The sequence below is a fragment of the Myxocyprinus asiaticus genome, chromosome 35, assembly GCF_019703515.2.
Source record: "Myxocyprinus asiaticus isolate MX2 ecotype Aquarium Trade chromosome 35, UBuf_Myxa_2, whole genome shotgun sequence".
Classification (NCBI taxonomy): domain Eukaryota; kingdom Metazoa; phylum Chordata; class Actinopteri; order Cypriniformes; family Catostomidae; genus Myxocyprinus; species Myxocyprinus asiaticus.
In genome coordinates this window covers 12,093,424-12,117,788 of record NC_059378.1, presented here as the reverse complement: position 1 = coordinate 12,117,788, position 24,365 = coordinate 12,093,424, and the positions used below count along the sequence as shown (strand labels likewise).

At 37.2% G+C, this 24,365-nt stretch overlaps 1 protein-coding gene across 2 annotated transcripts in view; it reads left to right on the top strand.

Moving 5' to 3' along the window:
- cdh4 (cadherin 4, type 1, R-cadherin (retinal)) overlaps nt 1-24,365 on the top strand; it is a 332,586-nt gene that overhangs the window by 247,160 nt on the left and 61,061 nt on the right. For both annotated transcript variants that reach the window (XM_051672704.1, XM_051672705.1), the window contains one exon: nt 21,262-21,417. In XM_051672704.1, the coding sequence (XP_051528664.1) occupies nt 21,262-21,417 (156 nt within the window). The remainder of the gene's footprint in view (nt 1-21,261; nt 21,418-24,365) is intronic.

The following is a 24,365-nucleotide window of genomic DNA, read 5'->3' as shown; positions in this document are numbered from 1 at the left end:
GGGGTTCAGGTCTGGTGAGTTTGCTGGCCAGTCAAGCACACCAACACCATGGTCATTTAACCAACTTTTGGTGCTTTTGGCAGTGTGGGCAGGTGCCAAATCCTGCTGGAAAATGAAATCAGCATCTTTAAAAAGCTGGTCAGCAGAAGGAAGCATGAAGTGCTCCAAAATTTCTTGGTAAACGGGTGCAGTGACTTTGGTTTTCAAAAAACACAATGGACCAACACCAGCAGATGACATTGCACCCCAAATCATCACAGACTGTGGAAACTTAACACTGGACTTCAAGCAACTTGGGCTATGAGCTTCTCCACCCTTCCTCCAGACTCTAGGACCTTGGTTTCCAAATGAAATACAAAACTTGCTCTCATCTGAAAAGAGGACTTTGGAACACTGGGCAAAGTCCAGTTCTTCTTCTCCTTAGCCCAGGTAAGACGCCTCTGACGTTGTCTGTGGTTCAGGAGTGGCTTAACAAGAGGAATACGACAACTGTAGCCAAATTTCTTGACACGTCGAAGACTTAAACTACTTCAGTCTGTGTGCATTGAATTTATTTAATACACGAGTTTCACAATTTGAGTTGAATTACTGAAATAAATTAACTTTTCCACAACATTCTAATTTACTGAGATGCACCTGTATATATATATATATATATATATATATATATATATATATATATATATATATATATATATATATATTGGCACTTGTGAAAAATGTTGCATGGTGAGGATTTCTTCAAAAATAATGCTGTAAATAGTTTTCATGTATCAATTAACATCATACAGAGTCCAGTAAACATAAAAAAAGCTAAATCAATATTTGGTGTAACCACCTTTTCCTTCAAAACACAACCAATTCTCCTAGGTACATCTGGACATTTTGGTTGTTCTAAGCTTCTTGGAAAGTTCGCCACAGATCGTCTCAGTTACTTCTGTCTTTTCACGTAATCCCAGACTGACTCGATGTTCAGTGGGGGAGCTCGGAGGGGGGCCATGCCATCTTTTGCAGGGCTCCCTGTTCTTCTGTTCTACTCTATTTCCAAAAGGAATGTTTGCAAATGCTTACTAAAGATAGGCCTACACCTTAAGTAGTAATTTATGATGTTTTATAATGTTTAATTTGAAATCATTTAATAAAATGTATGATTACTTTTAAGGCTTTAATTTTATTAAATTTTTCATGAAAAATGATCGCTCAGGGATAGAATTACATTAAAAACAATAGTTGATATGTTTATACAATTATATTACATTTTGCAATAGTAATAATGTATACTGTATTTCTGTCCTAAATTCTTCACTTTCTCATGTTATGTTAAGGCTCTCCGATCATACCAACAAGCCCTTATTTCGTATGAAGGAAAACTTTTGAAATTCTATGTGCATTTCAAATATGTTTCTTTATCTATCATCTCAAGAGTAATGGAGCAAGCAAGCGTCTCCTCCTGCATGTCATTTACATTGTGTGTGAGCCAAAAACATTTGCCATTGCGCAAATAAAATTAAAGTGAAACTATAAAAATCCTCACTTTTATTTTCAAGTTTGGCGCAAACCTCTGTAGACAGTACGCCCATTAGAGCACTTTAAAACGGTTCATCTTAATGCGCTGCTCTTCTCTGAATGTGGCCGGTCCGTTCATTTTAGGTGCTCAAATAATACAAGAACAGAATATGAGACACAAAAACACGTCGTGGTAATCATGGTATATCTATATTTGCTAAAAATTCCCATATATGGACAGTAAATTGTGACTGGAATATGAAGTATGTAATGCAGCTATGTATGGCAAGCCATGAGGTACTTATGTCATAATGCAAAGTGGACTGGTACCTCTACACTTTCACATCACACAAATCAATCCAACCACAAAAGGACCCACAAACGAACCGAGTTCGGTACACTTTTGGGTCCTTTTAGGGGGGTCTGAGACCACTTGGGTTGTTCACATATACACGTTATACCGCTCTGAAGGCACTTGGAGTGCTCAAATGAACTAGGTGTGAAAACGCCCAGAGATAAGAGAGAAAGACAGGGAGCCCAAGGACACTTTTCAATGGAAATAGAAATAGATTTAGGATATTATAGAATTTTTTTTGTCATTCTTATCCGATGTACTTAACCAATGTCTTTGTTTTAATTGGTTATTTTGTTGTGGTAGCCTGTAGGGCTCTTTGAAATAACTTAAATAATTTGGTGAAGTGATATGGAACCGTTATGCAGTCAAGACCTGGAACTACTTCATAGCCGTGTGTTTACTTGAAAAATAATTGCACACTTTAGAACGTCTGTCAACCAATCAGAATCAAGCATTCAACAGACCTGTGATAAATATATATATATATATATATATATATATATATACAGGGTTGGGGAGTAACGGAATACATGTAATGGGATTACGTATTTAAAATACAAAATATAAGTAATTGTATTCCACTATAGTTACAATTTAAATCATTCGTAATTAGAATACAGTTACATTCAAAAAGTATTTTGATTACTGAAGAGATTACTTTGCATTTTATTATTTAGTCCTTTCAGATGGAAACATATTTACATATAAATGATGTGATACAAAGAGCGTTTGAACGTGGGGAAACACTTTATTATGATGTGTTACATTCATTCGAGCAGACAGAGAAGTAAGTTTGAAGTAAGTTTGGAGCAGAAGAAATAGAAATAAACCTTGTGTAAATTGTCAACTTTACGCTAAGCTAAAATGCTATTTCTAGCCATTTTACATGCATGTTACCAGGCATGATCAAATTTTTTTATCAAGAAAATTCACATTGGATCATAATTTCTTTTTTTCTAGTAAGACCTTTGATATTAGGGCAAAAATCGTATTCTTGATAATAATTTTTGTATTGTTTTCCTGTAAAAATATCTAAAAATCCTTAAAACAAGATCAATTTGATTGTTACTGACCTTGAGTAATCTAACGAAATACGTTACAAATTACATTTTACAGCATGTATTCTGTAATGTAGTGGAATACATTTCAAAAGTAACCCTCCAACCCTGTGTGTGTGTGTGTGTACATATATATGTATATATATATTTCGTTGGCATTGATTTTGAAAATATGACTGATCATGCAAAAAAAAAAAAAAAACTGTCTTTTATTTATGGATAGTGATTATATGAAGCCATTTATCGTCACATAGTTGTTTGGCTCCTTTTTAAATCATAATGATAACTGAAATCACCCAAATGGCCCTGATCAAAAGTTTACATACCCTTGAATGTTTGGCCTTGTTACAAACACACAAGGTGACACACACAAGTTTAAATGGCAATTAAAGGTTAATTTCCCACACCTGTGGCTTTTTAAATTGCAATTAGTGCCTGTGTATAAATATTCAAATGAATTTAGCTCTCATGTGGATGCACTGAGCAGGCTAGATACTGAGCCATGGGGAACAGAAAAGAACTGTCAAAAGACCTGTGTAATTAGGTAATGGAACTTTATAAAGATGGAAAAGGATATAAAAAGATATCCAAAGCCTTGAAAATGCCAGTCAGTACTGTTCAATCACTTATTAAGAAGTGGAAAATTCGGGGATCTCTTGATACCAAGCCAAGGTGAGGCAAACCAAGAAAGATTTCAGCTACAACTACCAGAAGAATTGTTCGGGATACAAAGAAAAACCCACAGGTAACCTCAGGAGAAATACAGGCTGCTGTGGTTGTTTCAAGGAGCGCAATACGATGATACTTGAACAAAAATTAGCTGCATGGTCAAGTTGCCAGAAAGAAGCCTTTACTGCGCCAGTGCCACAAAAAACCCCGGTTACAATATGCCCTACAACACCTTGACACGCCTCACAGCTTCTGGCACACTGTAATTTGGAGTGACGAGACCAAAAAAGAGCTTTATGGTCACAACCATAAGCGCTATATTTGGAGAGGGGTCAACAAGGCCTATAGTGAAAAGAATACCATCCCCAATGTGGAGCATGGTGGTGGCTCACTGATGTTTTGGGGGTGTGTGAGCTCTAAAGGCACGGAGAACCTTGTGAAAATTGATGGCAAGATGAATGCAGCATGTTATCAGAAAATACTGCCAGACAATTTGCATTCTTCTGCACAAAAGCTGCGCATGGGATGCTCTTGGACTTTCCAGCATGACAATGACCCTAAGCACAAGGCCAAGTTGACCCTCCAGTGGTTACAGCAGAAAAAGGTGAAGGTTCTGAAGTGTCCATCACAGTCTCCTGACCTTAATATCATTGAGCCACTCTGGGGAGATCTCAAACGTGCGGTTCATGCAAGACAACCAAAGACTTTGCATGACCTGGAGGCATTTTGCCAAGATGAATGGGCAGCTATACCACCTGCAAGAATTTGGGGCCTCATAGACAACTATTACAATAGACTGCACACTGTCATTGATGCTAAAGGGGCCAATACACAGTATTAAGAACTAAGGGTATGCAGACTTTTGAACAGGGGTCATTTCATTTTTTTCTTTAAAAATGGTACATATATGACCAATTCTCCAAGGGTATGCAAACTTTTGAGCACAACAGTATGTATATATATATATATATAATGCATAAACAGTCTAGTCGTCATTTTTATTTGTATAGCGCTTTTCACAACACACATCGTTTCAAAGCAGCTTTACAGGAAATCATGCATTAACAAAAAAAAAATCTTTTTTTAAAATGAAACTGTAATATCTATAAAGTAGTTTTCTCAAGTAGTCCTTAGGCACACCAAAGGAAGACTTCTGATTCTGTTTTGACTGGAGTCAAGATATCTGAAGGCAATCACCCACACAAAGGAGACATCAAGTTCTAATCTAAGCAGCGTGCTATGTGATTATACATCTCTACCTCAAGCAAAATCCAGTGTGGTGGAAGAATAATTAGATCTCATGGAATGCTCCTTGACTAAGCTGGCAGTCATACATAGCCTATAACATTACAGCTAGTGTAAGTGTCCTGGTGGGGCTCTTCTATTACCACCTAACTTAATCAGAGACAGTAAAAGCATGGGTCAGAGGGTAAAATATTCACTGGAGTGGAGAGTTTGAATGATTGTTATTTCATACACTGGCCTTGAATAACTCTGGCGTTAAATAAGCAAGATGGCTAGCACTTGTAATGTGAAACTTATCCCAAGTGTTAGAAAGTTCACTCACCCTGAGTACTCAACTTCCTTGAATGCAGGCCCACATGATTTCAGCTTCAAGAATCTGCATTAAATGGCTTAATGCAGCTCCCTGCTTGCAGCTGTGAGCATTTGTGTGTGGGTGTATGTAATGTAATGTTAGCTTTGAGTTTTTTTTTTTTTTTTTTTTTTGACTGATCTTTTCTATTAAGCTAAGATGGTATTGCGTTCATTTAACCCATGATAAAGTTTTACTGCTGAATGCTCAGTGCTGACCTCCCTCAAGTCTTTCTCACCCACGCAATCCTCATATTCATGTGAAATATGTTTTTACATGTTAAAGGTTTTTGACACAGCATGTTAATTATGTGAGTAAACAATTGTGTCTTTGACATTCTAAGTAGCTTATTCATTATTTGATGCCTTGAAGTAGCATTCTAACATGTTACTCCTACTATTGCTACATTATATAGTACGTATTCTGTGAACAGTGTGGGTATTTTCTTCATCCCTCAATTCAGTGCTCTTGACCTGATCTTCCATTTCCAGTGTAATGGATCAACTTGAAGCATATCAACCATCATCTCTTGAATCGTTATTTGATCGAAATGCTGAAATAAATTTTTACACAAAATTGAATAAAATGATTACTGGACGCCACTTGCTGAAGACCACAACAGTACCTGCCCACTTTTTCAGCCATCTGGGTTCTGAAAATATTCCATTTATTTTATTTCATAGGGATTCTATGTAATCCTTCATAAAAGAGTTCCAAGCCATGAACCAAATCAACCAGCTCCAAGGTAAATCGTAACATTACTGACTTTGATTTGAAGCAAAAAACTATTTGAAGATCGGACAAAAAGACAAAGGTACAAGGCTGTGTAAGGTATTTACTGTCTTTCATGAGTGCATGAACTTAAATCCCATGAAGCATTGCGAATGATGCAGTCTGATTGAAAACAATGAAAAAATATAAAACTATTGATTTAAGTTGTTTATTATAAATATAGAAACAATATATTTTAACTTTTTTTTTTTAACTATTCAGATATTTACAAATGTATAAGTAGTTTGAAAGTGTAGAAAGATTCGATTGCATTATTCACAGTGTATCTTGGGAGTGGGCAGTTGCTACAGCGTTAGTTTGGCGTGCTTTGTTGCCAAGATTCTCTGAGGGTTTATTTTCTTGATTCACGGGTTTCTGAAAAATGAAGTTGAAATAACATGGACTGATGGCTTTAGCAGAAGCATATATTGATTAACAACCTCTGTGTTCATGGTAGGTCTGTCTTAAAAGGCTTATAGGTTATCGTTAAAAATTGCAAAAAATAAATGGGATTTTTACTTACTGAACTGTTACGCTCTATTAAACATGTACCGTGATGAGGTCATGTGACAACAATGAGGCATACTACTGTTGAAACATTTAATGAGGAGTAATGCCTACTGTTTCACTTACAATTTAAAATAAAACAATAGGCAGCATATAGTGTATACTGCACAGTTTTCAGTTAATAAACTGGCATTGCTTTCCAAACATAACCTTAGATTAGCTATCAGAGGGTTTATTTCTAAAGTACTTTTTATTTTGTGGCTCGAAAACATCTAAATTTCACCCAAGAGGTACTAGAAGCCATTTGGAGGCTTATCTCTCTAAACCAACACCCCATTAACCAGTGACATCATTATGATAGCCATGATTCGCTCCATCCCCCTTATTAACTCCCTCTCTCATCTTCATCTCTGGCTCTTTTTTTATTCTTTATCCCTCCCTGCATCGTCTGTGTGGCTGACATTTCTCTCTGCATCCATTCTTCATGCTATGTGTGTCTGTGTTTGTAAGTGTGGGAGGTAGAGAGAGAGAGGGAGCGAGAGTGAAAAGATGGGTGAGGTGGATAGCTGCGACTATCACGGTAGAAAAGTGCAGAACCAGCACAATGCCATCTCCCCTTCTCCTGCAGTCGTGTAGACGTTGTCTCTTTAATAAGACCCCCCCCCCCCCTCCCGCCATCCCCTCCACGCCACTGCCCCACCTCTTAGCTTGTACCTGGGGATTTGTCCATTGTGCTTTTCAATAGACACAGCATGATTGGACTGAAAGCAATCATTAGCCTGTGCCACTGTCTCTCTGGTCTTCTCGCTTTTGTCGAGGCAGAGAAACATACAGACTCATGGATGGGAGAATACAGGAGAACTGTACTAGGGAATACATAAAGGCTCTATTTGCTATTATACTGACTTTGGGAAATTAATGTCATTGTTGGTATGTGGAAAAGCTCCCGTAATTCCATGAGTATCCAGCTATTCTGCAGCCAGTTCTTTTAATTGCAAAGCTAATTCAGTAATTGCATTTGTGATTCAATTCTTTCCATTCTTAGCTCCCATTAATATTAATTTTCCTCCTAGTTATCTCATTTCAGCACAGCTTGAAAAGGGCTTGGTTGCGGAATGTGTGTGTGAATACAATGCAGTTTCAATCTATGAAATTCTACTAGAAGGCTTTGACGCATAACTAGATGACTGTGCAATGTACGTCTTATTGCAGTTTCAACATCAATCGGTTCTCAAAGCATGTGTATATGACATACTCATATGACAAATTATTCATAACATGTTTAGATTGTTATTTTCCATTTGCTATGTTTGAAGTAGAGGTAAATATGAGCTCACAAAAAGCAACAGGCTTCCACACTTTTTTTCCGGTCTGTGCCATCTTCTGACCGATATGATTTTTTATTTGTCTACATCATGTGGTTATTGGCATGCTCCACTCTTCATCTCCTATTGGCCTTCCTCTGAGAATGCAGTGGTGAATTCATGCAATTTGATTTGGGCTGTATCTGTGCAGATGGCTGTCTCTCTTCATCCTTCTCCATTCCTCTCCTCTTTTCACTCAGATGGATATTTTCTCTTCTGCACTGGCGCTCCCTCTCCCTTTCTCTCTCTCTTTCTCTCTGTCTCAAAATAAAAACAACTTTCAGGGGAGACAGAGAAATCGATCATGTTGACAAAAGATCCGCATGACTGCAGCCCTGACGATGTGGCTTGTCTTTCAGGCTTTCTCTCTATTCTATCTGAGATAAACTCCTAATATCGGTCTGCTCTATGATTACGTTCTGTATTCAGTCTGAATAGTGTCCCTTGTGAGCATAATCAGCGTACTGTTTCGCATGCTGTACATACCTTCATTTTATGGATTATCGTTTTCAGGGATTTGTTTTTTCAATACCTACATGTAGAATGCGGACACTCCTCTTATTAAATGACACACTGTATCAATAGAAAAATACAAGTCACATGAGTTTACAATGACAAACATCACCTTTAAAGCTACTCTACAGCCAGCAATGTTTAAAAGAGAAAAGAGCCAGTTTAAATTCCAATATCAGTCTTGTTAAATCACCTCCTCATGTTCCATTGCTTCCTCATTTATATAGATGGAACTCCTCTTCACAAGAGAGGAAAGTAGGGAAGAACAAAATCCATATTTCAAAATGCATCCATGCTCTATATTCCTCTCCAATTCAGGCTGGAATCCGTAATAAAGTAGTCTGTGTGGAACAGACAGTTTTGGCTCTTTCTAATGGGATTATGAATAAGAATATTTGACTGATTTTGTCATCTGCTCTCACTTGAGAAATATTAAACCTGAGCATTTGGAGCTAAATCTTAAAGATGTCAGTTATGACTCTTTTTTTTTTTTTTTTTCTGCACAGGTCATTCATAACTTTCTTTTCCATACATATTTTCTTCTTGAACCAAAAAAAAAAAAAAAAAAAATTCTCAAATGTAAGTTTCAATATTAATGTGATTTCAGGATGTGTTGTAGTGACTAACATATTTGTAAACATTTCCAATCTTATATAAGGGGTGGGATTTAATTATTCTGGTTCCAATTCCATTTACAATTATTTTGGTTCATTGGGCATGGTGTATGTTTGTTGTTGCATACAGCAGCAGTGCAATTAAGAAATTAGAGAAAAAATATCTGTATAAACAGGAAAAATATCTGTATAAACAGGAAAAATATCTGTATACTGATATTTGTTTGCTTTAAAATTTAACAGCTGCAAGGTTTTGACCTCCAGGTCTTCATCAGGCCTCCTGATAAAGACCTTAATATCAGTGGATATTTACTATTTTCTCCTCAGAAAATTGTGTTTTCTATCAATTTCTTCACTGTAATATTTTGCGGTGGACAGTCTCTCTTCTCTTTTATCACATTCAAGTTAGACAGTTACACTGTGCTCTGATGCGATTTTAAAGGGTTAGCTCACCCAAAAATGAAAATTCTCTCATGATTTACTTACCTTAAAGCCATCCCAGATGTGTATGATTTTCCTTCTTCAGCAGAATCAAAGTAAAGATTTTTATAAGCACATTTCAGCTTTTTTTGTCCATACAATGCAAGTAAACAGGTGCCATCAGGCTGCTGGCTATTTGACAGTCCAAAGGGCATTATTAGGCAGCATAAAAGTAACCCACATCAATTAATGTCTTCTGATGCAAGATAGGTTGGTGTAAGAAACAAATGATAATTAAAATGTTTTTAACTTTAAATCGTTGCTTCCGGCCAGTGCCAGATTGCTGTTTGAAATGACCTACAGTAACTCTCACATGATGTTCATTCCTCTGTTGTATACAAAGCGCGCTTCCGGCTTCTCACGTGAACGTTCCATTGCTCTTATGTCACGTGACAGCAATGTGATGCGTCGACTGCTGGCAGGAAGCGATTTTTTAAAGTTACATTTTTATATATTTATTTTAATTAATTTCTATTTATTTTTTACACAAACCTATCAATTTGCTTCTGAAGACATTAACTGATCCACTGGAGTCATGTGGATTGCTTTTATACTGCCTAAATATGCCTTTTGGACCATCAAACAGCAAGCAGCCTGATGGCACCTGTTTACTCTCATTGTATAGACAACAGAGCTGAAATGTGCTTATAAAAATCTTCGCTTCGGTTCTGCTGAAGAAGGAAAAGTCATACACATCTGGTATGACTGAAAGGTAAGTAAATCATGATAAGATTTTCATTTTTGGGTGAATTAACCCTTTAACCTAAATAAATTGAGTAAAATAAACATATATCCGAACATATTACCTCCATTACTTATGCGTTTTGAGTTAGGTGGATGATTTTCATGATTTGTCTCATTTTACTGGAATTTTTTAGTTCAAATAATTTATCTGAATTTGTTTTAGTCTGTTGCCAAACTTTGTTTCTTAACAAAGAAAAATATGTTGAATCAACTACATTTGGTGCTAGGTAACTTCACATCATTTATCGCAAGATCTTCAATACTAAGAAATGTAAATTACTTTGAATCTAAACACGTTTGTTAAACAATATCACCCTAAATGTTGTCCCGAGTAGCTTAACTAGGTTGTCTGAACAAACTATTTAATATTGCACAATGTTGCTGATTTGCCAGCTCCCAGCGTGCATTGTGGCATAAATAAATTTTTATGGTTGGCGTTATAGGCTTATTTTTGCTGTTTGCAGATTTAATCTGTACTTTGTTGTTCTTTTGGCATTACTTTTAGTTAATGGTTGTGTGGTGATGTTCAAAGCTAATCTTTTTACTTAATGATATTTGTTGATTATTACCATTACTGTGGTTTGTGTGTCAAGTGTTGAGGTCTATGTGCCTCCCTGACTAGATATCACATGCTGTGTTTGCTTTGCAAGATGCTCGTGCATTAGGAGGCAAAGGTTGCACTTTGTACTTCACAAAAATTATACGGTTAAAAGTACAACAGTACTTTCCATAGAATTGTTAAGTTAAATAAACTTGTCCAGGCTTTTAGTGTAGCTCAAATCTCAGCTAAAACATACTGTAATTTCATTTGTAATGGCAATGTAGATTCAGTGGTTTAGGAAACACTGATTATTTTTGGATGGTGTTACATCCACATTGACTTAATATAGATGTTCAAGAACCGTTAACAGTGCAGTATTGAAAGTTATGAAACTATTTCAGTTCCAGTATTTTTATTTTTTAAATGGAATCAGTTCTGTACAGCAACTCAAACCTGATTAAATGAAACAATTGTTTTCTTTCTCCTCTCTTCTTCTTTTCTGATTTGCTCTCAGCATGAATGGTTCATCTTAGCATTTGAATTAGTCCATCATTGAGACGGAACCTCTTTCAATCCTGACAGGGCTTTGAGGAGATACAACACACGAGATCAAAACATGACAGAATGTCTTAAGAAGAGTGAGATGGCTTGTTGGGTATCACCTTGATGTTAAACATAAGAAACGATGTTATGATCCTTAGAGTTATAAGACTTACAGAAGTAGACTGCTGTCAAATTTAAGGTGAAGAAAAAATAAATCTTTAAAAATGATATACTTTGGAGTAATTTGTCTAAAGTGTCAGGGTTTGGTCACATATTTATGATGTAGAGAGGTAGACTAAAGTTTATTGCTCTGAACCTTGGCCTTCAAGGATGTGACTAATCTTCTAAATGTGCATGACTTTTTCTTAAAGCATCTTAAATGGTCTGCCATAGCAATAAGTTTCAAACTGTTAGAGTGAAATTTTTCAGCCACTCTTTTCCCACAGCTTTTCTTTTCTCAATAAATCCTTTATAGTGGCTTCTCACTTTTTCTTTTTTGGTGCATTGCTCATCCTTTAGCATGCTGGCAGGAAGATGATTCATCCTTGTGAATGGTATCCGTGTGTCTAAGAAGTATTGGGCAGAAGACAAAGAAACTTAACAGCAGCCCTATGCTCAATATAGCCGAGTGAGGGCTTGTATGCTGAATTATTGAGATTGATCACTCTAACACAATATGTAATCAGAGAGCCTCCGTATAGACACACATACAGGCACACACACACACACACACACACACACACACACACACACACATTCACACATAATACATGGGTGAATAGAAGGCCACTTTGTAGTTAACCACTTTGTAAGAACTCTAAATACTTTGAATCCTACTTCCTGGACTCTAGATACAGTTGCTATGTCTCAGCTAAGGTTACATAAGTGACTCATTGTGGCCATCACAAATGAAACCCTAATCTCATCCTCATATGGCACAAAACGCCCAGAGTCCATCAGCTGACCGTATGATGCAAATTGGACACAACTGGAAAGTACTTCTGACTACTTGAAAGCTTTAATCTGATTGACTGACTTTACGTATCATCAGTAAGTAAGGGCACACAGGGTTTTTTATCAGTACACCTGGAAACAAAGTTGCTTTTAAAAGGTACTGGGTTAATACAACAAACATTTTTGAGAATGAAATTGTCGCTAGATTTGCCAAACTTCATTTGCCATCAGATCTTTCAAAGATATTCAGAGTTTTGTTTGAGGCACTTTGGGCAAATTTACTACATATTCAATATATCAGCTTTTGAGCAGAACTGTATATTCTGCGAAATAATCGGGACTTATTACTTTTGGATTGGGGGAAATTCTGATCACTGTATTTGAGGTGGTATATCATTTTACCGATTAATCAGTGCCGATAGTTGTTGATTGGAACTATCGGTTAACGGAAAAATTCTATGCCGATAGTTGCAGAAAGTTTTTTCATAATTTAATTATTTCAAAATAAGAGTCCCTGATGTGTTTTACTTAAAAGTCCTACGTTATTCACCAAATCTTCATATTTTTCTGGTTATTATTGGGATTTTGGTTGAACTATAAACTGCATCTGGGATTTTATTCATTTTTTACTCTTTGTCTTTGCCCACCATAGTAAATTATTTTTATGACATTCTATAAATCGATTTGAAAAACTATCGGCCGATTCATCGGTTATTAGCCTTTCCCACCGACTTAGTTTTCTGTATCGGCAAAATCCACTATCGATCGATCTATAGTTCCATTATTTAAATATATATTTTTTTATTAACATATTTTAAAAAATAAAAACCTGCCCCTTAAAAAACTGTTGTTTGTCATTTTACATGTCAGTAATGTGGTTTCTTTCTCTCTAAAGCCGGGTTCACACTGTATGATTTTGGCCACGATTTTGCCATCTGAAACTAATTTTGGGAATTGTAAAAGATTTCTCGTCATTGGGCAAAATCGTCAGTCTTTGATCACTTAGTGTGACATATTCACAATTACAATTTGTTGTCTTTGCAATGAGTCTTGGCTGGCGACGAAGTTCTAGCAGTGTCCGAAATTTTGCATCGCAGTCATGCAGTGTGACTGCTCCTACAAACACTAGATGGAATAAAACACCCAGTTAACTGTGTTAATCAGGACAATTGTGACCAAAGTCCTGGCTGGAATATGTATTGTACAGTCTGACATAATGTCGCACAGTGTGCCTTGGCTTTTACCCAATATTTCACTGGGATAATATCATACATTCTGACAAGCAACAAACGTAAAGGACCATAAAAATTGAACAGTAGTCACGTTTCCGCTAACGGGCCAAATGAGGTGCATGCTAGTGCGTGCCAGGACCATTTGCGTCCCCACTGTCACTTCCGGTGCTTCACCGTGCCTCCTCGGGGCTTCCTCTGGGCCAACGGCCAAGTGCCTTTGGACCGACTATTACACTTGGGACAAAAGAAGGCCAATTGGGGATTTAGGCGGGGTCTATGTCAAAGGTTGAGTTTCGCTGAGTCAGGTTTCGCTTTCCACCAAGCAAAGACAAAATAAGCAAACAAATGCCAGCTTTTGTCTCCACTATTTTCATTGCAAGGGCTAGGTAGTCTCCAGGGTCTGATACCTTAGCTTGAACTTCCCTTTTACTTTTGAATTGGGTCGGGTGTGTGACATCGGCCTCAGGGCAGCATATCTGACCTGTTGATAGCCCTGGCTTGCACTGGCCCAATAGTGGAAACGCGGATAATTTACATTAAGTGGATGGTACTTGGTCAGAAAAAGCTGCTCTGCACACTGGACCTTATGATGTTTAGTAAAAATTCTGGCTATGCTAGACTGATGAAACCCTAATGTCAGCTACACACCTGACAGTAGCAGCACTAAAGGACAAATTCCATCATTTTCACTGCAATGAAAGTATCTGACCACTTTTTCACGAGTGCTTTAGTTATCGAAACAGCCTCTTGGAAGCTTAAGGTAGCCTGTGGGTAAGAGAACAGAGCCATGGCCGTACACTCATCAGACGGCACCCATTGTCCAGCTCATCAGCCGTCTCACAAAGCTCTTGACTCTCATGACCAGGGTAAATGCCTGTGGTTCTCACAGGAAGAGCAGACAGTGCCAGTAAGAAGTCGTAAATAGCATAGAGTGCAATACTATAAAATCAAGAAAAAAGGCATTACTGATGGTAGAAAAAAAAAGGGCTATCAAGAGCTTGAGCTGTAGTCCACAGAGGCCTATAGAAGAGAAACATCCTTTTTGGGCTTCAGCCATGCATTTTAATGATCTACAAAAGGTTATTTAGGCTGGCATGTTGTTTTTGTTTTCTCTCTCTTTTTGCATTTTCATACATTACTGGTCTTGCATGTTAATAACTACAAATAACTTTAAATTTATAGTACATTTGGAATTCTAACATCATTTGTTTCATTATGCCGATTTGCAAAATGAAAAACAAAACAGCAATGCAGAGAAAAGTTAATGAAGGATAAAGTCTTTGATGTATAAAGAATTAAGTTGTATTTTAAGGATTCCCTGCATGTTTGTTTTCAAGGGGCCCTATTTTAAGGGGTGGGAGTCAGAAATACAACATTAAAATATTACAATATTATATAGATGTCTGGGTTGCGATACAATAATATTGTGATTCTTTCTGTTTAGTGTATTGCGATTAAAAACAGATCTATTGCAATCTTTTGCTCACTTGTTTTTCACTCTTCTTCATTGAACTTTGGCTCTTTGCGCAACAAGTGCTGAACTTCCTGTTGTACTTCATAGAGCCATAGAGGTAGTGTTGAGCATAGGTACGTCAGTATCAGTAAAAAACTGGTCATTAGAATATTGATACAGCATTGTGAGGTAACATATTTTACAATTCTGATGTATTCAGGTTGATTTAAACATGTTAAATAATATTTTCACTGGAATAAATCTAGTTAATTGTTAATGAAAAAAAACTGTTTATGTTACCATATGAAGGAATTTCTTTTTTTTTTTTTTTTTTTTTTTTTTGGTCAGGTAACCTAAAAATGTGCTTCATTTGGTAACATCTAAATAAACAGTTTTTAAGTAAAAAAAATTAATTAATTAATTAATTAATTAATGCAAATATAAATATATAACAGTATATATTACAGAGAAATAGATTATCTGAGAAATAGACTTGTACTTTGCATGCTAGTTATATTCCCCAACTAACCAGTGGCAGAAGGATTATTTATTTATTTATTTATTTATTTATGCTTTTTGTCATAAGTTATCAAATCAAATGACTCAATCAAGCCCAAGGGACTTAACCAGGCCATGCATCATTATTTATTCAATTAAGTAACATATATATATATATATATATATATATATATATATATATATATATATATATATATATATATATTAATTAAAGATAGAGTTTGGGGGCCAGGGGTGCAAACATGACAAGTCCTCCCAGGTGGCCCATAAGACTTTTAGATATACAAGGGACCTTGCCTCAATTCCCTCAGGGATATTTAAACGAATATGTCATGGGGATGGCTAGAGCTGTGAACGTTGAAAGAATATGATTCATCTGAATCAGGAAAGGTGGATATTCTAGGTGTGTGTTCATGGTGCTCCACGCGGCTGCTGAATTATTGAGCAGAAAAACTCTCTTTGATCCATGCTATGTAGCCCACATACCAATCTCTTACCTGTCAGCCTCCCAGAAAGCCACTCATTTTTCACATTTTTGCAAGGAGGATGCTGTGGTATGTTATTTTTCCCAGCAAAAGAAATTTCCAATCCCTTTTTTGCTCTAAATTGACATGTAGCCAACATGTTCTTTGCCGAATACAAAGAAATGTTTTGGGGACTTCAGACTGTATTGCCAGTTTATGCAGGAAAGGATTAAGATAAAAGTGTGACAAGGAGGAGGGTGGGACCGGGCCGTGACTGCGCACACCCAGCCACCAATCGGGCTAATCAGCCGAGTAGAGGGATAAGTGCAGCTCGACGTGGCAGTTCAGGAGAGAGAGAGCTACAGGCAGCTGCCCTGTATGCTTTTGTGTTTATGTTTTGTCTTTATGTTTAAATTTATCATTAAACATTATTTTGATGGTTTGTCCGGTTCCCGTCTCCTCCTTTCCCAACCTTAACGTGTGTTACATTGGTGCTGAAGCCCGGGAAGGAATAGGGATGCACTGTTGTGGAGTCCTCGCCACTGCCATCCACCCAAAGGAGCAGCCGCGGCCATCCGCCGGGGAACGGAGGAGTTGCTGCCAACCGCCTGGATGCGGAGGAACGGCCGCCATCCGCGAGATGAGGTGGGGCTCGCTGCCAGCCGCCTGGAGCGGTGGAGCTGCTGCCAGGGGTGGAGTTCCCTACTGGCTGCCAAAACGCGGCGGGGCGTTCCATTCGCCAGGGGTCAGAGGACTCGCTCCGATCCTCCCGGGGAGAAGCGGCTGTCACCCGCCCTCCTCCTCATCACAAAAAGCTTGTGAACTTTGCCTTTTTGTCTATATGAAAAACCTTGATATTGAATGTGGAATGGAGCTGTACAGAAAATCTACCAGGAATATGCTTTATTACCAAATCAATATACAGAATATCAATGTCTTGAGCAAATTAGCTCTTAGATGTTTTAGCAACCATTTAAATAGCAAAAGAATTTGACCAGGTTCAGATATTGCACCAAAAGTTTGTGTGTGGGTGTTCAGTGTGTCTGAGGGAAATGAAGAGAAAGCCATCAAGCTCAGACTGCAGAACATGTTATGCAAAAAAAGGACTGTAGCACGCTCACCAGTCATTTCACTTTCACGCATGATTTCCAGACCCACGGCTCACGATATGGGTAGGCGGGTTACAGGGTTTATATCCTGTGACCTAAATGCATCAGGGTTTACATTTGATTGCTTCAGAACAAAATCTTCTCACATCAAATGTCTTGCGCATCGCAGAGCCCAGTGACACAGAGAAACATTGTCACAATTATGAATCTGTTGATATTTCATAAGGTGTGGCCTCGCTTAAACGTGGAGATTGTTACAAGATATCTCCACTCTCCTCTATTTTTTCAGTTGTATTCCCATCATGCTCACACTAGAAGCTGGCATGTTGCTTCTGAATGTTTTATTAGCCTAAAATCGCCCCCATAGTTACTGACTAGTGGCATCTCCCATCAGACATTTTTGCATCAGTTCAAATGTGTTTACCTTCTCCTGTCACAGGAAGTTTTCACGTTTGCATAATCACTGATGAGCATGATCCATAGGTTGCATTTTCCCAGTATGATTACATTATTACTCCACTGACGATTAAGTTTAAGGTTGGGGTTTGGGGGTAGAATTAATCGAATATGCAATTCCTTTTCACTGTATTACATCCTTCACAGCTAAAAACAGCTTGTTTACAACTCGCTTTTAGCACCCCTCTGTGGGCATTTCACTGTGAAAATGGAGCTCACATGTGCTCATGTTCAACAACACTTCCTGCTTTGTTCACTGGGGGCAGTGCTTCAAATTTCGTTAAGCAAAGAAAAGACAACCTACTGTTTTCGGATTTACTGTGAGATCAATCTGGTATTCCTATGTATGAAAAAAATCAGTGCACCAACATTTGTATGGATAGGTACAGTATTAGATTTTTAAGTGGGATCATTCAACAAACAAGAGCAGGGGTCTTAAACAGGTGGTCCATGGCCCCTAGGAGTTCTGCAGCGGTTCTGCAGGGGGTCTGTCAAATATTGTTTGATCTCAAAAAAAGTTATGTAAAAAAAAATAAAAAGTAAATATGCATTAAACAATATTACAGTATTAAATTAATTTCAATCAAAGTTCAGCTTAATGTTTCATTGTCCCTCCAACTCCTGAAACAAATTACTCTCACTGTAACATTTCTGTCATAAAACAGTGGTCAAATATCAAATATGAATTTTGTTTTCTAAAAAACATAGTTTATTAGATTAAATAAGAATTTTAAAGGTAATAGTGTGCAGTGAATTTCAACAACAACAATCATGGGGCTGTCTACAATCTTCACAACTTAAGTTTAGTAAAACTGATTTTGTACATCAATAGCAATGCCTTTTACAATGTGAGAATTAATGCTTTGCAATGTAAGCATCCTAACAAAATAAGTACATTAATATGGGACTATGCGCATGTTATTATAGGCCAGACTTAAAATGCAACATTTAATTTTATATATACAATATATAACAGGTGGTCCCTGCTCCATCTCTCTATCTTCTAAGGGGTCTAATTAAGGTTGAAGACCTCTGAACAAGAGAATATTAGCTGTAAAGAAATACATACCAGTGCATTTTTTTCACGTAGTTCCCTAATGTTCCCTATGATCCTCATAGTCTCAGCATTAGACGGGAATGCCTACAGACTGCCAAGAGTCTGTTTACTGACTATCTGATGCATGTTGCTGTATAAGACTAAAACTAACTCGCTTTTCTAACTGTCAAAGTGCCCGATTTAAGGCCAGAATACGCTGCAATATGGACTAGAACGTTTAGTCAAAGGTCTGGCTATGCTGACAAAGATCCTTAAAAAAAAGGGTAACTTTATATGTTAGCTTATATAGTTGATTATGCTGCTCATATTGTTAATTCCTCCAATTTAATTGCAGGTATTTTATGCAAGTGTGTCTGATCCACTTAGCTTGAGAAGATTAAAGAGGCCATAAACTGTGTTCTGGTGGTTTTATAGAACAAGCTTTTGGTTACATAAACAGCCTAAACGCGGCTCAACAAAATCTGTTATTATTGTACGTTTGATGACAAGAAGCATTGTGAGAAACATCCTCTGTCAATGCAAAATCATCAAGCAGATTGATATCCAGATGTTTAATGTCCCACGGTTCTGCAACATGTTTCTTGCTTCAGTGCAAGAAACTGAAAAAACAGAAGAGAGAAATGTCTATCGCACTGAGCCATGCCATGGTTAATGATGCCAGATAGAAAGACGGAAGACAGAAAAAGAGATGGATGGGGGAACAAAGAGAGAGGATTGTGTATGCATCTGTTCTTTACATCAAATAGAGTTTGAAAGAAAAATACAAAGACACGAATGTCTTTGTATGCTAATGATGCAGCCTCAATTAAAAGTAGGCCAAAATCCATGACGCCCAGGAATTTCAGTGTTCTTTTCATTAGTTCGATCAATCATTTAATGAAAGTATATGCACAGTTTGATTTAAAAAAAAATTGCTTGATAAGCAACCTTTCCTGTGTTGACATATTTCTTATTGATAGAAAGTTGGGACGGGACATACTGAAGGACGCATACCTTTTTTTTTTTTTTTTTTTTTAAATAGCCAATTGGCTTTAGTTTACATTACAGCTGTGAAACACACTATTTTTAATTCCGTTTTCTGGACTGTAAATGACTGTAAATTTTGCATTTGTTTATCTGCCAAAAGATAATTTTGTCAACTTTTAGGAGTACACTAGCATATACTCACTGAGCACTTTTTGGGAACACCTACTTATTCATGCGATTATCTAATCAGCCAATCGTGTGGCAGCAGTGTAATGCATAAAATCATGCAGATACAGGTCAGGAACTTCAGTTAATGTTCACATCAACCATCAGAATGGGGAAAAAAGTTGATCTCAGTGATTTAGACTGTGGCATGATTGTTGGTGCTAGAAGGGCTGGTTTGAGTATTTCTGTAACTGCTGATCTCCTGACATTTTCACACACAGCAGTCTCTAGAGTCTACTCAGAATGGTGCCAAAAACAAAACTAATCTGGTGAATGGCTGTTCTGTGGACGGAAACACCTTGTTGATGAGAGAGGTCAACGGAGAATGTCCAGACTGACAAAAATGCTACAGTAACTCAGATAACCACTCTGACCTATTGTAGTGAGCAGAATAGCATCTCAGAATGCACAATATGTCAAACCTTGAGGCGGATGGGCTGCAACAGCAGAAGACCATGTCAGGCACTTTATTAGGACTATAGTGTTTCTAACAAAATGTTCAGTGAGTGTAGATGGCCTGATGCTAACAGACATGAAATAAACCCTTTTTTGATTTCATGAGATCTTTAAAGCTGCAGTCTGTAATTTCTGCATTGGCAGCACCAAAAGGAATGACAAAACAATGACTGTCTCCAAATAGACTTCCCAACATATTGTCGGGCACCTCAAACATAAGATCAATGTTGAAAGAGCCACAGTGTTTACTTTTTCAAGGAAAAGTTGAGCTCGCCTAAAAATTGCTTACAGTACTTATAGTTGCATGTACACATCAAGGAAGAATAGGACCAAATATTAAAACACTGAAAAGTACACACATCAACTTTAATAAACAAGTTTATGTCATTTTAGTATTGTATCTTTCTGTCTGTTTTCTTTGTTCCCAGGCTTTTAAGGCAAGTTTGGTTGGCAGGCAATTGTCAGGCAGCTTATAGAAAGTGCTTAAAGATTGTCATTGTGATCAATGGTCCAGTTCCATTTGGTATTGAATTCAAGCATCAAACCCTAATGCTGACTAAAATTGACTTTCTGTGAAGCAACACTGGCAGTGACTTGACATTGATTAATAAACAAATATTTGACTCTACATATCACTGCCACATTATCCATAGTGCATTTTTTAATTTCCTGATGGCACCGAAGTCTAAAGATTGGATCAGATTTGTGTGGTGCAGTTGTGCTATATAAAAAACTGTCCAGTCAATAACCAAAAGTACTAATGTATAATGTACATTTAGGAAACATTTCGAAATAGGCTATATGGTAATCAGTGGGCTTGTTGTGAAAGAATGTTTTCAGAAAGAAATGCAGACATTGATTGCACAGGTATGAGAAGACACATGCTTGTTATTTGCCTTTCACACACCATTGCACTTGTGTATATGGCTGTGTGACAATAAAGTGATTTGATTTGATTTGATTTGATAACAGCATTCTATGGATGAGGTATTTACTGTTCAGTTTTATAACAAGTGCAAAATATTACCGTCAAATTAACAGTAAAAAAGCCACAAAGCAGCTTCTGTTTGATTATCTATAAATCTCCGCACATTGTTCCCCCTTTTTACAGATTCGATCGGACCAGGACAAAGAGATTGAGATTCGGTACAGCATAACAGGAGCCGGAGCAGACCAGCCTCCCAGTGACGTCTACATCATCGACCCCGTAACAGGGAAAATGTCTGTTACCAAACCATTGGATAGAGAAGAAAGAGCCTCCTACCATGTAAGTGTTGCCCTTCCCAGATTTGGGATGAAAAGTCATTCTTATTGGCTGTCAATATTTAGCGGCCAATTATTGACCAAAATAAAACCATCGGCATGTCGGTTATGAAAATGGCTATATGAAAAACTGATGGTTTATTTATAATTAATTAGTAACACACATTGTAAAAAGTGTATTCAATGTGAAAAAAGTGTATTTCTCAGTGAATTCAATGCACAATCCAGAAATAGGCCACAATATGTAAAAGAGTTTGCACCTCCTAAGAACATGTAAAAGATAAGTGCCAAAATATCGGTATCGGCCTATTGTTTTTTGTTTTGTTTTATATCGGCCAAAAAATGTCATAGCGGTGCATCCATACTAAAAAACACTGCATGGTTTTTACATATTTAAATTAATAGGTTTGATTAAATGTTCTTATTATTACTAGTAAATGGGTTAATTGAGTTAATGGTTATTTGTTTTATTTGTGTACTATAATGTGCTTATCTCTGTTTAGTATAGTGAAATTTATTTGCAGTTGGGAAATATACATTTTTGATGTCACGATAAAAAAGTGACACCATTTACAGCAGTGAAAGGCGGGGTGGGGGGTGGGAGTCATATTTGATATAATTACAGGACAACTTGGAGCATCAAAAACTAGCATGGGTACAGTCAGTATTTTCACAAAGCTGAATATTATAATTTGTATTTAAATATGTAAATGTGTTCACATTTAGTTCTGTCAAGTAAATTTACAGCACAAATTATGACTACTCTATCGCTGCTGGTGCATTAGCATTTCACTGAAGGCACTGCAAATGTCCCGCCCCTTATTGAAACTGAAAATATGATTGATTTGCAAATATCCCATCGTGACCAAAACAAAGGTTCTGATTGGTTTCTCAGCTTAATTGCACATTCGATCTTGCCCGTGCCTTCAGTTCAGTACTCTCACCTCCCACTGCTCTGTGCGCTTTTAGAGAGAATCACTGTACAATTTTTTTAATACAAAATCATAACTCACATAACAGTGCTGCGGCATTGCCTCAGTAGATTTAAAAGCTAAAGGTCAAAAGCCTACTTCTTGTTCTGGCGGCCATACATATCATTACACATTTTAGTTGATCATATGCAAAATCACTAGAAAGATAGGTGGGCATAAAGCGTATGCTTGCATATGCCCTAGACTGCATCCCAATAAGCTCCCTTGTTCAGAGCACTAGTCGGGGCAGTTGGCCACCTCTAGGGCTGTCCCAATGGCAAAATTGTTCCAGTGCACTGAAACATTTGCTCCCTAAAAAATCCCAGAATGCACAGTAAAAACCAGGGAGCATCGTTGCTCACTACTATATGTTCCCCTACAGAAATGTCGTTAGGGCTTCTGAAATCTCTCAAGTCATTAGAGGATGAGTGCAAGTGCAAATATATGATGTCAAAGCCTTATTTAATCATTAAAAGATAATTATATTTCATCTTTTAAATATTAGAGTTGTTAAAAAAAGATTTAAAGTACACTCTTGTATATTTATTTTTATATTGTATATTTATTCATTTATCTTTAATAATAACACTGTACATTGTAATATCTACAATGCAAATGCACGATAGTGTCATTTATAAAGCAATGTTGCTGATTAATACCAGCTGCATTTAAAATGCAACCTCTTAATCGTGTCACAGGTGATTGAGTCATTAATGTCCCAATGCTCAGTGGATCAACACCCTTGCCAGTGTCCGATTTTGTGTTCACGATATACTGATTCACGACATAGGGAGCTAGGGAGCTGAGTGAGACACACAGCTAGACTAATGTTTTTTTAACCCTATTCAGACCATATTTAAAGTGAGACTGGCCACACACCCATTTAAGAAACATGCTCCAGTCTGCAAGAGTTGATGGCCTTTTGCCAGTCTGTACAAATCTAGAACTGATCTATTTTTCTACAGTTACAAGGTAAGATTTAAAATACAGTTTTAAATGGCATCAAAAGTTTTTATACAGTGACCCCAATAAGTATTTTGAGCAATTTTCAAACTTAAAAATGGATGTCATTGGGGGCCTGGGTAGCTCAGCAAGCAAAGACACTGACTGCCACCTCTGGAGTTCTAATCCAGGGTGTGCTGAGTGACTCCAGCCAGGCTTCCAAAGTAACCAATTGGCGCAGTTGCTAGGGTGGGTAGAGTCACATGTGTTACCTTCCTTGTGGTCGCTATAAGGTGGTTCTTGCTCTTGGTGGGGTGCAATGTAAGCTGTGCTTGGAGGCCGCGGTGAATAGCGTGAGCCTCCACACGTGCTAGGTCTCCACGGTAAAGCGGTCAGCAAGTCACGTGATAAGATGCGCAGGATGACTGTCTCAGAAGCGGAGGCAATTGAAATTCATCCTCCACCACCCGGATCGAGTCAAAACACAGCGCCATCATGAGGAATCAGAGCACATTGGGAATTGGGCCTGCCAAATTGGGGAGAAAAGGGATTAAAAAAAATTTATGTCATTGTTCCCATTGACAGCAAAATATTAAACCAAGTGATATCTTAAAACAAATTGTGCTACTGTAGACCTTTTCTCAGAACTAACTCATTTTTCTAAACTGTTTTTTTATTATTATTATTTTTATTATAATTACTTTTAACCAACTGATTTTTAGTGAATGTATGAAGTCAGTTCCCCTAAAATTACAAGTTCACACAAGTGCAGAGTAACCACAGGTGTAGTTCATCACATTACTATGGACATGTTTCAGTAACTTTGACAACCAGAAAGTGTCCAAATACATGTTAATAATAATTTGAAACCTAAAAAAAATTGTGTTGTGCTGTCTTTATTTTGTTTATTTAAAGTGAAAATTGCTTTTATATTTTGTTGTATAATTAAAAGACATTCATAGATCTTTAAGTGTGGCTTCAGTGTGCAAAAACTGTTTGGGTGTACTGTATCTAGCTGTCTCGAATAGCTTTTAATCAC